Below are 17,252 nucleotides of genomic sequence, written 5' to 3'. Positions count from 1 at the left end.
ACAATTATAGCAAGTCTCAGTGACCATCTTGGTGAAGTCCTCTGAACTAGAAACCTGTTGCTAGGCTGGAGATAGAAAAATAAGGAATGATTTTTGTGGAGGCTGCCTTGTGCCTGTTGCCCTGGATAGCCATCCCTGTAGTACTCCCTCCCTCCCAGCGGAAAACCCCCTCTTCCCACAAGCTGAGTAGTAAGCCTACCTCATGCATAAATATAACTAACCAACACACACCTGCCCCTCAAGAATAAAACGTATATATTAAACTATTTATTTAGCCTCAAATTCTGGTATTCCTAGGTTTGCATGAGTGCATATACATATGACCCTCTGGGAAGGATCCTTATGTTTTAAGGTCTTATCTAGTAGGCTCATTTTAACTGATTCTTTAAGGTAACCTGCACAGTAAGCCCAAGCTTCACTCTTAGTTTTCATTATAAAAATTTCAGCTGTTTCTGCACTTCTTGTTGCAGACATGTCCCCAGTAGAAGGGTATGGTTATGATCAGCTAGGGAAAAATCAGCTTAATAGTTGTATACAACAGCAGAGATAAAGTGTCACTTGAGTGAGAGGAGTTATACCTGCCCCAGATCCCCCATTCAGAACAAGCTCATCTTAAGACCAAATATGCACTTCAAAGAAACTTGAAGCTTGACATTTTTATTGATAAAGCATGTGTCTAAGTATATATACACACTGGGTACATATTAACATGCACAAAGTACAGTATAAATGTAGGCAGGATTTATAGTGTACTTGTATGAATATGTATACAGTCTATGCACAGACAGTGCCGTTTTCAACAGGCTCTCAAACCTAGCAGATGGTCATTACTAATTAAGGTTAATTTAAATGATGTGGAGACTCAAGGAACCCTAATTAGAGAACAGCTTGTCCTGTGTGTCTGGATATGTCAAGTTCCTGCATGGTTGCCCCTTGAGCAAAACAGCAGGTAACAGATTAGCTGTCCCCAACAGCCAAGTGAGAAGCTTTTCTAAAACCAGTATCATGTTTTTCCAGCACGACCTCCCTCGTCCCAGTGAGAGTTTTGTTATAGCAGCGGCTACATCATCCAACTATCCCTAAGAGATTCACATCCAACTTTTATATAATGTTCTAAATGTTTTGATTTCAGTGCTGCCCCACTGCCATGTACCATGCTGAACACAAACCCTTGTACACAACCAATATTTACAGACAAAATTGCATAAGAGAACCTCTTCCATCCTCACAAGCCTCTAATTTAAGAGCTGCTGTGAACAAAGGTTTTTTTTCACATTAATCATCATATGATAGAACATTACATAGTTTAAACAAGTCTGGAGCTAAAGCAGCAGTAACAGAGAGGAAACAGTCACAAGGAAGAGATTGTTGGTGGTGGCTGACAGCCGCTGAGATGTGTGACATGACAGTCATTAAGAACAGTGAACACTGTGAAGAACAAACAGAAGAAAATTAACCAGTGGCCAACAGAGCAAGAAGGGACTTAGGATTCTTGGGCTGAGAAACTGTAGTGCAGTTGAGGTTTCTGATATTATTGAGACATCTTAATGGAAAGAAACAAAAAGTAGAAGGGGATAAAAGGAAGGACCTAAACAAGAGGCTCCTGGTCTAGTGGCAATGCACGAAATGCAATCTTGGGGACAGAGTGCTGATTCACAGGTTCTCTGAAGCACCAGCCATTGTCTCTGCAAGGGGACTTCACTCTCTTGCAAACAAATTATTGTTCATTTGTGTCAGGATGTTTTTTCGTTTGTTCATTTCAGTGTGTCCTCCAGCTGCTCCTTCTGCTTTTTCCTCTCTGCAAGCCACTGCTGGATCTTCTCTTTCAGTTCTGTGTTTGGTCTGATCTGGTCCATGGTGAGGGGGCTCCGATTAAAAGGATCTGTCTGGTCACTATAAGAAAGAGAGGAAAAGTCAAGGAGACTCATTCTCTGACAGTACTGTCCTATGATTAAAAACTAATGTTATGAAGCCAAGAAACAAGGACCAGAGACTGGCACAGCCCCTGTTCCTTCAAGTGAATCAGACCTGCCTGTGGACAATGAGCCACTAGGTATAACCATTAGGCTTCACCCAAACATCCCCCAGAAGACTGACCCTTCAGAAATGACACCATCATTCACATTCTCAGTGGTACATTTGGGGCTAAAATTTCAAGGAAAGCAGAACAGGTTCACGGTAAGCACAAGTACCAGAGTATACAACAGTGCTTTAGAGAAAACTTAAACCACAACCCAGATCAGTTAGCAAACCTCTGACTCTTAACACACAGAAGATAATTACTTAGAGACAGACTGAAATGTGCTACTATTTGGATGAAAAAAGCAATCTCATGCTTTATTGGAAGACATTTCTGGATTTTATCTGTACTCACTAAGCTGTCCAACCTATCCACTGACTTTTGAACAAACCAGGGTGAAACCTGAAACCTGCAGTTTCCCCAATGTTGAAATCACCTTTAAATAAAAGAAAAAGTATTAATCTCCCCCCCCCCCCCACACACACTTCAGTCTGTAGGCCCGAGCACCTCTCATGTGCTTTATTCCATCAAAAAACATGAGTCTCGTCTGCGCAAATCTGGACATGGATGCAACTTGTAAGTTTCAGAAAGCTGAATTCCACAGGGTCCAGGACACAAAAATTGCACACAGCTAGATAAATGGTTAGCTTTTGAGAGAAAGATGGATTACAAAGCCAGTTCCAAATATAACAAAGCTAAGAGCCTAGACTCTTGAAATTTGGAAAGGAGACTGTATGCATACATGGGGGATGTCCACTCGGTCTTGCCTGAATCTCTGAGAGCAAAAACACTTACCAACCCCTCCCCAGCAAACCCTTAGTGAATCACTAACTCCTCACTCAGACACCATTAACTCTTCTCGAATACCTGAGGAGATGCCTGGCTATAGTTGACCTATCCACGGTGACTCGGGAAGATGGCAGCAGCACAGGGTCAGACATTAAAGTGCTCATGATAGGATCAAGGAATTCATCACATGCATCTGCATAGGTCTCCTCTTCCTGCTGCTGTCGGTCTGCAAGAGACTGGTAGATAGATGCACAGCTATTAACACTAGGTTTTGTGAAGCTTTGTTAAGCAGCTCAAGTTTGCACATTCGCAAAGGAGTAGAGCCTAGCAATGCAGAAAGTCTGGCACGACTTCTCACTTGCGAAGTACTTGGCAGAATGTGTCCATGAACATAACTGGATGCTCTACCAAACCTTTTGGTTTATATCCAGAGCTCAGATATCAGCATGGCTAAGAAACTGCAGGAACCCAGAAGACACAACACAGCTGTGGCATGCAAATAAACACTGGGCACACAGCTTTGCTTCGCAAACTCCTGAAGTCTAATGGTTCTTTAATTTGCATAGTTACAGTTGTTAAAGTATTATCAAAATGTAAATCAGTTCCTGGTTTCAGTTTCAGACACAGCAAAAGCATCAAGAATATAACTAACTATCTATTGGAAGACAGGAGTTACCAGCTTTCCCTTAGCTGGACAGAAGCCTTTCAGGGCAAAATCGGGGGTGGAAGCTTTTAGAAGGAGGGCAGCCATTGCTACTGACCAGCATCATAGTTGGAAGAGCATGGCTATCACTACTGAGCAGCATCATGGTTGTAACTTTCCACCAAAACCTGCACTGATGCGGAGACTGACTAGCTCTGAGGGGGTTTCCAGAAGCTGTTACAGCATACTGTCTTGTCTAGGTAGACTAACCTCTTTGCATCAGGGATCATCTTTTATTGGCTTGTAAAACACCATGCATGTTTACAAAGCTACATACACATATTACAAGCAGGGATGGTATTCTTAACCTATTGTTCAAGTTGCCCAACACTTCACAGAGTAAGACCCTGTTTACATTGTTTATAACTTTGCCTATCTTGAACTGTTTGGGCTGGAATTTTACATGGCAGGTGTCTGCCTCAGGCTTAATTTTTTTGGAGAATTTCAGCCAAAATGGCTCAGCCACCTCCAAGGATGAGGCTAGAAAAATAAGTTGTTATGCCCCTGTTCAAATATTCTGGCGAGCTTTTCTTTGAAAACCTCTAGCACAAGAACACTTTGGAGATGGGACTTGAAATCTGGCAGGGGCTGGCCTGTGTATCAGCGAGATGCCTTTTGCCATCCTTGTGAGTGAGAATCTGCTCACATTTGACCTTGGGGAAAAATTGCAGTTTACATATGCTCATTAGAGACTTCTTAGATATTAACACCTAAATTCCCAGAAGATTTTCTGTCTGCACTGGACATGCTACAGCCTGGATCTGAGCAGGAATTTACCCAAAACTGGGGCTAAAAATTGCTGTGTAGACATTGAGGCTCAGGCTGGAGCCCAAGCTTTGGGACCCTCCCACTCGCCAGGTCCCAGAGCTTGGGCTCCAGCCCGAGCCCGAAAGTCTGCACAATGATTTTTCAGCTCTGCGAGCCTAAGTCTGCTGACCCCAGCCAGATGTGTGCCTTTTATCCCTGTGTAGACATAGTCTCAATGACCCTGCTGCTACTGCCGCCCAGGCAGTGAGTAAGAGGAAGCTGCTTAGTCTGCATGCAGAGGGGGACAAGAGACAGACCCTGTAGAGGTGGTGGAAGCAGACTGGCACAAGGAGGATGGGGAGACAGACTGGAGGGGAGAGGGAAGCTGGGAGTCAGGGTGTGGGAAGAGACAAGGACTGGCTGAGCAAGGGGACTGGAAACCAATGGATGGGGGAACAGGAGATAAATCTGACAAGAAGCCAGGATGCACCATGGTGGGGGAGAAGTGGGACTGCCAGGGCAAAGAAACTGGGAAATGGAGTCCTGGGACAGAACGACACTGGGAATGGATGAGGAGCCCAGGGAGGTATACTGGGACTGGGAGCCAGAGTGAGACTGAAGAATGTGAGTAGGTGTTGGGGGGTGAGGGGAGAACAACAATTGAAGGCCACGGGAGAAGGAAAGAGATAAATCAGATAAGGAGCTGAGGAGCAAATTCAAGAACTTTCATAGTAAAATATTAATAGAGAACTCTGCTTAGAGGGACCATCGATAAATGGATGAAATCACCAACACTGTCCTCCTCCCCTCTTACTCCTCTCACCTTGATCCGCTCAGCCAGGTTACTGAAAGCCACTATCATGTTGCCAGGCTTATTGATTTTCTTTAGGACTCTGACCGTCTGAGCGAACAGTGTAGGCGAATAGGAGCGCCCATCCTTGGGCACCGTGGCACAGAAATTCTCTTCATCGCTGAAGCACAATTGCAAAAAGAAAGAGAACGTAAGAGTTGACATTTGTGAAAAAGGAGTGATTTGCTAGGCTACAGAAACATCAACCCGCACAACAACTGAATTACTTCAGTAAACATATACAGGAGATGGCAAAGTGAAAGAAAGACTCCTCTCCATAACAGCTAAGTCTTTTCTTCTAGCTGGTCTCCACACTGGGATAGGTTTTACAATAGCTACAACAATATTTAAAAACTCTGCTACTGCTGCCAGGGTTGTAGGTGTTTTCCCTTGCTAGCATGGATCACTTGGGAGTGGGTGTTTTAAAACCCTATTAAAAAATGTGTTATATCCTACCAGGGACAAGAAGCCAGTGTATAGCATAGCTTGGCTACCATGATTTTCAAAAAAAAAAAAAAAAAAAAAAAAAGACATACATACATTTTCACAACATACAAAACCACCGCACAACACACTGGCCAGGGGATTGTGAGAGAACTCTGCTAACCACCACCATGTTTAAACACGATCACAGCTTGCAGAGTTCAGCTCCCAATGTAAACAGAACTACATATATCACATGAAATGGCATTATACCTGCCAGATTTCCTACAGAAAAGTCTGCTATACTTAATATACAGACTCTCCATTATTTGGAGTCCCTCTTTAAAGCCTTAAACATTTATTTGCTCAGATGAGGGGTGATGGTTTAAAAACAAGTTTTAGAACCCAAAATAATTTCTGGTTGGATTTATGCTGACTGCAGTCAACTCAGGATAGAATTTGGCCCTCTGCAGCGTCCTGCTAATGGAATTACCAGGATAAATACCCAGAAATAATTTTTCTTTGCCACCCCACAACATGAATCCATTCTGTAACAGGGGTCCTATTTCTCCAGGACTGCTGCCCCCCTGCAGCTTCTCACACCCTCACATACCCAAGGTTTAAGTAGATGTTGCAGATGTCAGAAACGAGCTGCTGAGGTTTGAAGTCAAACTCGCTGAAATCCTTGACTTTTAACGCTCCCATTTTAGGACCAACCAGGTGCTGCAGGAAGTAGTTCAGCATGGAGATGATGCGCTCAGCAAGGAAAGGGTGCACAAACAAGGACTTAATCTCTGGAACAGAAGCCAACAGCTCTCTGAGCATCAGAATAAATCAACCCTTCTGCATCAGCCCCTTAAACCAGGCAAAGCTCCCCCAACCATTGCCACTCTCCGATTCCCAGCCAGAAGGATTTGCTGTCCATACCTGAGGTCAGAAAGGCCAGGGTTCCGATGGTTTCATTGGACATGATGTTGTGGAAGCGAGCCAGCTGACCAAACATTTGCAGACTGGACTCCTTCTCCCGACGAGCCTCCTGGGACAGGTTGTCCCACTCACCACGGTCCTTCTCTATCTGCTGAACTTTTATTTTACTAAGGTACTGTAAAGATAAAGCAGAGGAAGTGAGCTATGGTCTGCTTAGTAAACCTGGCAAGCTCAGAATGCTTTCATCTCCTCTCAGATGGGAAATCATTCCATGAGTTCAGTAGGTCTCGGGAAGTCTCCTAGAAGGCAGACATGCACATCAGAGAAACATCACTACAAAATTAGCAACCCCAGGAAAGAGGACCTGGGTTGAATTGGACCATGGAGGCACTCCTCTCTTTCCTTGAGGGTAGGCTGAAGCCCCTTGACAGAGCAGTTTGGGGGAAGCCTTAACTACTGCTGCCTGTGATCAATGTGGTTTGTAGATAAACAGAGGGTTTAAGTCTCTGGTACTTTCAGTTGGGTATTTGTCACCAACACCAATTACACAAATAAATCAAAACCAAGAAAGGAAATAAATTAGCCCAGGGTATCAGTTGAAGTTCTGGGTGCCAGGCACAACAGAACTCAAACTTCCAGACTGGGCCTTTCCTTTGCTAGGTCAGCACAAGTTCTCACGAGCTTCCTACTACCAGCAGAAGTGCTGACTGATAGATTCCAAAGAGAGTTTAGTTCACTGTGGCTGAACAAGACAGCAGCAACAATTACATGGGGCCTCAAAAAGGCTCAGGGAAACTAGGAGAGAAAAACTGGTAGGTGGGTGGAGAAGGATTGAGTAAAGAGTGAAGCAGATTAATCAAGGATTTCATTTTTGGGGGTTAAATAAGATTCAGCCATAACATGGAAGTAACTTTTAAGTTTCTTCGCAGCTGTGGATCTCTTTGTATTCCCAGTGATGTAGTGAACCTCACACAGCAGGGTTCCAGGTCACAACAAGTCCCACAGCGAGCCAACTCTGCAATGACAGGAGCTCTTCTCTCTTAGTTTACACAAGGCTCCCATGGCCACATAGGTTTAACAAACGAAAACACAGAACATTCATTTAAACCACAAGCAACATAAGGAAGAACCTATAAACATTCAAACAGGCCTACGCTGCCTGACTCATCTGCTAATCCCCAGGCCCACACTTCCACCACGGGACATACAGCTGAACTCTCCAAACAAAGGGTCCTTTTTATAGTAGCAAGAAGCAGCTCCAAAAGGTGTGGTTAGAAAATAATCACACGCTGGGGACAAAGAAGTTCATCTGGGTCTGATGCCTTGTAAGCCCAAAGGACAAGGCTGTCTTGAGACAGCAGCACCTGTTAAGATAATAAGGCTTTTGCAAAGGAAGCCAGAAGGATTTGGTAATCACAAACTGCTTATGCTCAAATAAATTTGTTAGTCTCTAAGGTGCCACAAGTACTCCTTTTCTTTTTGCAAACTGCAAGAAGACTCACATGAGCCAGTTATAGTTCAGATAAGCAAAAGGCAGACTTCCTCACGACTGTGCCAATATACTTCAGTCCTGACCTGAAAAACCTTCTTTTGCTTTGGCTTCCTCCCTCTCTCCAGCCTCACCAACCCAATACTGATCTTGGTCTGCAAGAGCCCTGGGGTTCTAGTCCCAGGTCCCAACACAGTTCTGCAAATGTCCTTCGATCATGCCCTCCAGCACCTCTCACTATTCCACCTCTTGGCTTCTCCTGAGCAGATGATCAATGTAGCTGAACTCTGCCAAACTGCTTGGAGAGCATCTGATGTAGACAGACATCACTAGGAGCTAGGATGAGCCTAATTTCACTTGCGATATAGGTCTGGAATTTTAATCAGCCATCTCAAATACAAGAGCTGTGCCTGCTTCCGGTGTCACAGCTAGAGCGCCTTCCAAGCCCTACCTGTATGGCTTCATCCAACAGGAAAATGGCATCGTTCATGAGCAAGTTAAGGAAGCGTAGGAAGAGAGGAGGGTTCATTGCCTCTAGGTTTTCCGAGGCATAATCAGCCAGACCCTACAAGTCACACACAGAAATGATGAGTTAATGCTCCACCACAGTTCAAACTTAAGGACACAACTCAACACTTAATACAGCGTTGTACAAACCAAACAAACTACTGATGTGTTTATCTTAGCTTACCTTTATACTTTGCCGGTATGAATCTGTCCCCCACATGTACCTGAGAATGGGATACATGGGTCGACGATAGTTAAACTTCTGCTCAAACTGATGGGGATCCCCTAAAAAAAAGCAAAAGGGAGAGGAAGTTTCAATTCAGCAGCAAGCATTGGCACTGTATTTTTAACCTCTCTACAGTTCACACTTAGCATCAGGCCACCGGAGAGCAACACTTGCTCACTTCCTTGAGAAAACTCAAAAGCTGACTTCACAGTGCACCGTGCTCAGCATGGAATGACTTTCACAGCAAGTTCCTGAAACACAGCCAAAGTCAGGAAGCAAAAGCCAATTAAATGCTACTTTCAAATATAAACTTGCCATCATCACTGGACTCATTGTTGCCTAATCTTTTCTTGCTATGCAGCTCCAATATTGTATAAGCTTCACAGAGCCCAGGGACTTTATTTTATACAGACTTTACATGCACTTGGAGAGTTTTACCCAACTAAGGCAACCAGTCTGGCTCAGTCTGGGGAAGATGACAGGACTCTGTGACATCTGAGAGGTTCCTGTATTATTTTAAAGGAATTGTTAAACTCCAGGGGAGATAAACGGCCCTGATTTTCAGGCCTGTTTACCTCAAAGAAACAGGAAAGAGGCCAACGCTAGTGCCTTTGAAAGTAAGACAGACTTTTAAAAAGTGACTGATACATCAGATGCTTTTGCTCCATTTTCCCTTAGAATAAGCATCCCAGTTATTCTAGCGTATGCTGTAAGCCCATGAAAGCTTATGTTCAAATAAATTTGTTAGTCTCTAAGGTGCCACAAGTACTCCTGTTTTTCATCCCAGTTAATAACAGCAGCTTGGGAGTTCACTGTGTTTGTGTTGTAGAAACCACTTCCCTGGCAATGGTTTGCAACAGCACAGGTGCTGACTGTCAGCTCACAGGAAGCAACCAAGTTGAAGCACTCAGCATCAATCATCCCCCAGCAGACAAAGGGCTCGATCCTGTTCCAATGGACATCAGTGGCAAGGCTATCACTGATTTCACTGGGAGCTGGATTAACCATTAAGCATGTAAGGCAAGCAGTGCTGATTCACCCTACTGAGCTGCTGGATACCTCTTAGGGATGAGGACTCTGAATAAATGATAATTCCATTAGAGCACAATGTCAGGGTATACAATTAGCGTGCAAGGGCCAGTGGAATACAGAGTCCCAGGTCCAGGAAGCAGGAGCCAGAAATGCTGTGGAGACAGCATACTTAGACTCTGGTTGTGAGAGGAAGGGGGAGCACCTCTCCTTGCACCCTAGTGACTCTCCCTCTCTGATGGAAGTGATCGAGCAGGAGAAGAGAATCCTGGCTAGGACGGTGGCTGGGATGTAGGGCAGTCAGAATACAAATGTGTCTAGGAGGGGCCTCTGAGAAAAGCCACCTATGGATGGTCTGTGAGCATGGAAATGTGCTTGTTTCCCCCTCAGCTGAACAGGCTCATGCTGAAACCAGTGTGAGTTTTGCTGTCTTCAATAGGAGCAGGGTGGAACCCCTAGTGGGCACAGCTAGATAAGTATGTTAATAGACCTGATTAGACCATGAAATGTAGCTTTCCAGAGTATCTACTTTCCTTGTATGTTGCAGTTTTGCATGTATCAGCAATCCAAAATAGCTGCATTTTTGCTAAAATGCCATCTGTCTAATGGATTTGACCAAGCCTGAATAGATTAGGTTTGGTGCACCACTGTCAATAGAACAAGGTATGTCAAAGCCTGCAGACATCCTCCCACAGATTCTTCTCACCCTCCCCTTCCCTGTTTACCTGTAAACTCAATATCCACAAAGACCTTGATGAGTGCGTCTGCAAGATGGGCAGCGTGCTGGTAGGAGCAGAACACTCGCTCGCGATGGAACATGCTGGAGACAAGTGGGTTCTGGACTTGATCTAAGTGAGGCATGACTGCTTCCAGCACTTCTGCCAGCTTGGCTCGCAGGTGAGGATTCTTCATCCTGGAAAAGAAAAACAGATATAATGGGGCAGTTTAGAGCAAAAGGGGACTTTGACTGACCAAAGAGAATCCCAAAGATTGTGGCCATCCACATGGGGCAGGACTGGCTAACACCACTACACTTGTGCAGCCAAACTTCTGACATAACTGAAAGCATCTGACCTATCACTTGCATTCCTAACAGCATGCCATGGTCGTTCTCAGTAACTAGGGGTTAAACCTCAGACAGAAAGATTACAAAGGGAGTGAAGGTTGAAGCTTTTGGCCTCATCCCTCCTAGAACATTCTCTCAGTGATGCATACAACTGCACGTTTGTGCTTGCTCATCAGTTGTGGCTCTTCTGCCCTAGCCCAAATGTATTTTGGTGGCAAACATTCTGCTATATCAGCTATGTGCTGAACCTGTCTAATGCCTCTGTCTCCTATTTATATAACAGCAGAAGTACTTTGAACTTACAGAGTGCTCTTACGAATATATCTGAGAGCATTCAGCAAGGGTGGGTAAGCATTATTGTCCCCATTATAGAGGTGGGGCACAGGGGTTTAGTGACCTGTCCAAAACTGCAGAGTGAGTCAGGGAAAGAAGTGGGAACAGACCCCAGGTCTCCCAACTCCCATGCTGGGCAGTTGCAAATAGCATCCCAAGGAGAAGATGGAGTTTACCTGCTCCTGTTGTTCCCATGAAAAAATTATGCACACACAAATATTAACAAATGAATAGCATGAACACAGTGTACACAATGACACCTTACCACAAGGATCAATAATGCTGGTCATAATTTTGTTCAGTGCTAAGGCAACAAGCACCAAGGCAACAGATGTTTCAGAAACAACTAAGATAGACCAATCTAGACAACCCCTGTTTTGATCATTTGCAAAACATCCAATTGCATAAAACAGGAAATTTCCCAAATCAGACATGAACATAAAGCAAAATCTCCTTTTTTGAAAGACAGCACAAGTTCTACTGGATACGTGGGGCCTGGTTTTCAAAGGTGCCGAGCACCTGCAGCTCCCAGTGACTTAACCTGGAATTGCAAGTGCTCATTTCTGAACATCTGTCCCCAAGTGCCCCAGCAGGTCACTAAGGTTATAACTCTAACTGGCCTGGCCCTTAGTTGTAACGTTCTTTACCTGCAGCTGAAAAGCAACAAAAAGGTGCAAAATTATTTCCTGTCTTTGGAAATAAAAGTCTGGTTTGAAATTTCTTTCAGTCTGACCCTTATAATCAAAAGCCCCAGTGATCAGTGTAAATGAGGGGCAAACCCATTAGCACCAATGGATTCTAGAAAGTAATTTTTGATCCATAGCCAAACAATCACAAGTGGTGCTCACTAAGACCAAGTTCCACTTTACACACACAATACCCATTTGTTTCCTTGTCTGAGGCACCATGGTAGTAGTAGAATAACAAAAGGAAGTATTTTTCAGGTGCTTTTCCGATAGACGAGGTCAGCACATCTCCATCTGTTACATGTAAACACACTACTGTACACACACTCACTTGCTTCTGCAGCAGTGATAAACCAGACTACCCCTCCTGATGCCCCACCACTCTTCCCTACAACTGTAAATGCTGTCAAAATCCCTTTCTTTTTTTTGACACAAATATTCAAAACCCGGTTGTGAAAACAATTTTGGGGGACGCACTTCAGCTTCCTCCTTCAGGGGACACATGAGGAAGACTGGGGAATAACATTTAATGGAAATGCAAGTGCCAGGCATTCCATTGTTACTTGAAGTTCACTAACAACCAGTTGTAACTAGCTAGGCTCCCAACATTAGTTATTTGACTTTAACAAGGAACTAGATGCTGAACTCCCATTTGTGTCTTACATGAAGTCCAAGTGCTTTGGGGTAAACTTCTTTGCTTATTGTGCCTCTCATGGGTGGAATTCTTGGCTATCCCCCGGTAGATCAGCTGAGTCATTAATGTTTACATCAAACCTCAAGACACCCCTTATGATTTTTACTTGTTTGTCTCTCTCTCTGGATGCTCTGCAGTAAGTGTAAAAGGACAAAGGGCTGGAAACTTATCTACCTCTCTACATCACCCATGAAAACAGTAACAAAGTGAAAGACGTGCTCCAGAGAGTCTGCAGAAGTCTCCAAGATGTCATCAGCAAAACGCCGCAGGAAAATGAAGAAATCACCCAAATTATCAGCAAAGAATTCTGTGAACAGAAGTCATAAGTATTAGTGTCTCCTTCGGAAGTTCCTTCAGGCACTCTTTTCTATCCTTCCCTGTACGATTTTTCCCAGGGCTTCTAATGGTGATTAAAATTAACATGGCTGTTTAATGCCAATGAACAAATGAAGCAATTATTGAGGGTGCCAGCACAGCCTGTAAAAACTGTATCCCTAGACCTAACAGGAACAGCTTGCATTGACCAAAAAATACAATTCTAAAGAATCCTCAAACTGATACAATTTACTGTACATGGAGATCACTTCATCCCACCATGGAGGTAAGTTACCTTTGGGGGTGAAACTTGGCAGCTATTAAGCAGTACATAACAATAAACCACATCTGAAGGATCCATATCCAATTGAAATTGCAGGGGGAATGTTAGATGAGTAATTACATTCTGTCTAAATTGGAACTTGGCAGGACATTGTGACTGGACACTTCAGTTCCTACAGAAAGCGCCTGATACTTTTAAAAGGGGCCAGGACCTTAGTTTGTCTCATCTGAAAGACAGCACTTCCACCAGTGCAGAGACTCCTGTCAACAAACATGGGTGTTGGCTCAGAGCTGACACAGAACAGTGCTCTCTACTGGATCACCAATGTAACATCACTTCCTGGAAAATTCAGAATTTCCATGGACAACTCCCATGCCAGCACACATCCAGCCCCAACCTGGCTTAGCTTGCACCATCTGTTCAGAATCACAAGTTTATACTCTCAGTCATTTCTCTGATGCTTATCAATTTGTCAGCTGTGCTCTTGAAATTTTGGAGCAGAATTTCACATTGTTTCTGTACAGCTCCTACAGCCCTGATTTTGCAAGGTGTTGAGTTCCTGCAAAATGCAGGTGCTCAGCACCTCTGAAAGAGTCAGGCCATACACTGTATACATAATGCAAACTGAAAAGGATACTAAAGTAATTTTAAGGTGAGAAGTTGCTTGGCCCTCTGCCTTGAAAGGTGCGTTTGTCTTAATGAAAAGCAGTGATCCCGAGTGATCTCATTCACCTGGTACGTAAGCCAGTGCACTGTGCTCCACCTCTGACAAAGGGAAAGTCAGGTCTATAAGCTCAGTCCCTCGATTTCCTACAGCCAGCTGGACCAGGAGAACTGCCATGGACACCTGCAAATTCAGGCAGTTCTGTAGCATTTGTGGCTCAGTCACGGATGTTTTGGTGGAGAGATAGACAGTCATCAGGCGTTCAAACTGCTCCCGCAGACTGTCTGTTGCAGGGCTAGAACTTTGTTGAGCCTCTCGCCAGGCTACTTGCAGCCGGTGAAGGCTTTGGTTTATCTTTACCATCTGATCATGCAACCTGCCCACAAAACAAAAATGAGAATACCAAAGACTAGATGAAAATCTATTTAGTACAGACTGCCCACATAAATGTGCACCCACTTTTACCCTGCTTGTGTAATACTGAGTGATGTTGTGCAGCTGGCAGAAGCAGCTGAGAGGGCAGGAAAAAGCAGGGCACAGTACCAGCTTTAGAAACTGCTCCATTCCATCTGAATAAGCAGAAAGAAGGTTGTAACTGAGTGAGCATTATTTTAATCCACCGTCCTCAAATTATCCCCCATGAATAATCCTGTCTGGTGGTCTGCCGAATGGAATACTATCAGAATCACACAGTGAGAGATTGGGAGGGTTCAGTTCCAGAAAAGGGGCTCTCTTACAATCTGGTCTGCAGAATGAAAAATCTGGTGATCCACCAGTGGGCTAGCTTGGCCTATGCAGTTGTAAATCCACAGGATTACCAAAATCAGGGATTTTCTAGGTAATGTGGTGATGTTGCCTTGCATACATTTTCAATTTCCCAGCAACAAAGCTATTTGCATAACTTTTTCGGCTATTTCTATATTTAGAAAATAAACCACACAGAAGGTGAGTATGCCTGGATCATTAGTGACCTCACAGTATCCCAGCAACAATTCACAGAGGGAGGCTAAGGGAATAGTACATTTTAGTGTCCAGCAGACCGCTTCCTGAGAAGAGCAGCCAGTGATCTTCCTAATCTGCTTAAAATGAAACCCACTCACTATGGCAGTTCAAATATTCTACAGAGTACAAGTATCCTGAGACTGTGACGATGTCCAGGACAGGAGACATGGGCCTTTTCTCTTCTAGGGAAAGATCAGCAGCTAAATGAAAACCACAATGAAAGGTAACAAGCCCATGAACCAGACATTATCAAAGTCAAACCAGGGGTCCAACTCTTCAGTCGTCCCAAAGATAATGCCTGGTTCATGGGCTTGTTAGCCTGTATTTGAGCACAGGTGAAATAAACCCCTGATTTTTTATCTGAATTTTTATTTATCGTCTGGAGCTCAGGTGTCATCAGCACAGTCAGAAGAACAGGCATAACAGCACTGGGCCTCAGATACTGGGAGGATACTCCCTGTTCAGGAGTATTTCTGACTGGTGACTATTTATTTATTTATTAAATATTGAATGGATACAAGTGGTACTAAAAACACACATTTCCCTTATGATTTTAGCATTCTTCTGTTATTTGAGAACACCAGATCTTACCTGAGCCTAGGCAAAACAATCTCTCCCACAAGCCTGCAGACACCCCGGTTTAAAATATAATCCATAAGAAATAAAGCTTTGTGTGGCACTTTCCCTGTTATCAACGCTGTTTATAACCACCGCTTCCTGGACTTATAAGCCTAGTAGTGGAGTTACCTGTGAAATCCTAAATGGAGCGTATACTGTGTCAGGACTAAGTTCTCGGTCACCAGATTGTAGCTGTGGGCAAACTCTGGCTCCTTCTCAGTCACAGCTGGAATCAAACATGTTTCTTTTTCCAAGCCTTAAAGAAATTAAAAGCACCAGTGAGTTAACCCTGCCCCGCTGGGTCTGGGAAGGGGACTTCAGCACAGTCAGAAAGACCTGACTTGGTGTGGGTGATATTTTAACTTTTTTCAGCTTCTCCTTTACTCCTTCCCCACTGCCCAGCTAATCTGTTGCCTCCTTTTCCTCCTGGAGAGGCATGAGGTACAGTGTTGTAGGGAAGACTGAGTGCTCGTGAGTCCAGATGGAAGCAAATGCAACACAAGGCGAGCATAACATTTCTAGCATACCTACCTTTCATATGCACATTCTTACTTCTCCTCTCCTCTTCATTCAGCTCTTTCAGGGCACAGTAGGTGGGATCGAAGGTGAGAAGTCTAGGAGATCTGGGTTTACAGAATGGCTGGCACAGTTTCAGGAGGGCAGCTCCTAGATTCATAAAGAAGGCATCTGAGGCATACATCTGGAAGAAGATCTCTGGCATCTGGTTAGCCCAGATTTTTGTACGGCCTGCATTGGCATGGAGACAGTTTCCAAGCCAGGAAAGAATCCTGTGTTTGGTCTCTGGAGACAGCTGTAACAGGTTCTTCAGCATCTGGTAGATTTTCTCATGGAACTGAGCCATAAACTGTTACAAAAAAATAAAAATAAAATAAAATAAACCCAATCCATCACTGAAGGCATTTTTGAAAAAGGCCCATTTCACTTGCACTTTCCAAGGCTGGTCTGAGAGTCCACAGGTCATCCTAATCTTCTGGAAAGTCACTTAGGGTCTGCTTACCCTGCCTCTGGGAGCTAGCCTCCCAGCCTGGCTAGACAGACTCATGGGAGCTCTGCTCCAGCTAGCAGGCTAAAAATAGCAGTGTGGGACATGGCTGCCTGGGCAGTGACGTGGACTAGCAGCCCAAGTCCAAACCTGCCTGCCCCCTGGGTCCGAGCTCAGGTGGCTAGTCTGAGTTGTGGGTTCACATGACTATTTTTAGTGTGCTAGCTCCAGGGGAGTTAGTGCGAATCTGCTGACCCCACGCTGGGAAGCATGCTCCCAGCTGGAGTGCAGACATACCCATAGGTGCTTAGGTATAGCTCCCACGCCCCCTTACCAGTGTCTCCTGTCAGAAACAACATATGATGAACAGAGCAACCCTGAAGCCAACAGCAAAAAGGAAGGATGACACTTTAAGAGATATAATGAATTGTTTCAATGGAAAGTAAAACCAAAATTCTTCACAGGTCACTGGGTCGAAAGATGGTCTTGTGGTAGGGCACGTGACTGGGAGCCAAGTGATCTGGGTTCTGCTCCTGGATCTGCCAGGCTCTCGATGAGGAACCTTTGTGATTGAGTTCTCACCTGCAGAATGGGGATTACAGCTATCTTCCAGGGTTTGTGATGCTTCATTCATAAATGTCTAGAAAGTTCTTTAAGATTTTGCACTTCTGCAGCACCTTCCATCTGAGCAATCCAAAGCATTTTACCCACATCTATGGAGTTATTCTCCCAACACCCCGTGAGGCCTGTGCTATCCTCATTGTACAGGTGGGAAACAGCATCACAGCACACAGAGGTGGAGTGACTTGCCACGGTCATACAGCCACCCTGTGGCAGAGCCTGGAATAGAACCCAGATCTTCTGAGCACAAGTCATAC

The 17,252-nt window shown here is 44.4% G+C and overlaps 1 protein-coding gene across 4 annotated transcripts in view; it reads right to left on the bottom strand.

The window, feature by feature from the left end:
- Positions 1-641: 641 nt before the first annotated feature.
- The window catches only part of UBE4A (ubiquitination factor E4A), a 30,453-nt gene continuing 13,842 nt past the window's right edge, over positions 642-17,252 (bottom strand). For all 4 annotated transcript variants that reach the window (XM_048827238.2, XM_048827237.2, XM_048827240.2 and 1 more), the window contains exons 9-20: positions 15,903-16,236; positions 15,501-15,627; positions 13,820-14,127; positions 12,664-12,796; positions 10,436-10,623; positions 8,640-8,740; positions 8,400-8,513; positions 6,460-6,634; positions 6,146-6,326; positions 5,083-5,230; positions 2,888-3,045; positions 642-1,893 (exon numbers count right to left, since the gene is read on the bottom strand). In XM_048827238.2, coding sequence (XP_048683195.1) covers positions 1,755-1,893; positions 2,888-3,045; positions 5,083-5,230; positions 6,146-6,326; positions 6,460-6,634; positions 8,400-8,513; positions 8,640-8,740; positions 10,436-10,623; positions 12,664-12,796; positions 13,820-14,127; positions 15,501-15,627; positions 15,903-16,236 — 2,106 coding nt within the window. In that variant the 3' untranslated portion in view covers positions 642-1,754. The remainder of the gene's footprint in view (positions 1,894-2,887; positions 3,046-5,082; positions 5,231-6,145; positions 6,327-6,459; positions 6,635-8,399; positions 8,514-8,639; positions 8,741-10,435; positions 10,624-12,663; positions 12,797-13,819; positions 14,128-15,500; positions 15,628-15,902; positions 16,237-17,252) is intronic.

This window comes from Caretta caretta, chromosome 22 (assembly GCF_965140235.1).
Source record: "Caretta caretta isolate rCarCar2 chromosome 22, rCarCar1.hap1, whole genome shotgun sequence".
NCBI lineage: Eukaryota > Metazoa > Chordata > Testudines > Cheloniidae > Caretta > Caretta caretta.
This window is presented reverse-complemented; position numbering and strand designations above follow the sequence as displayed.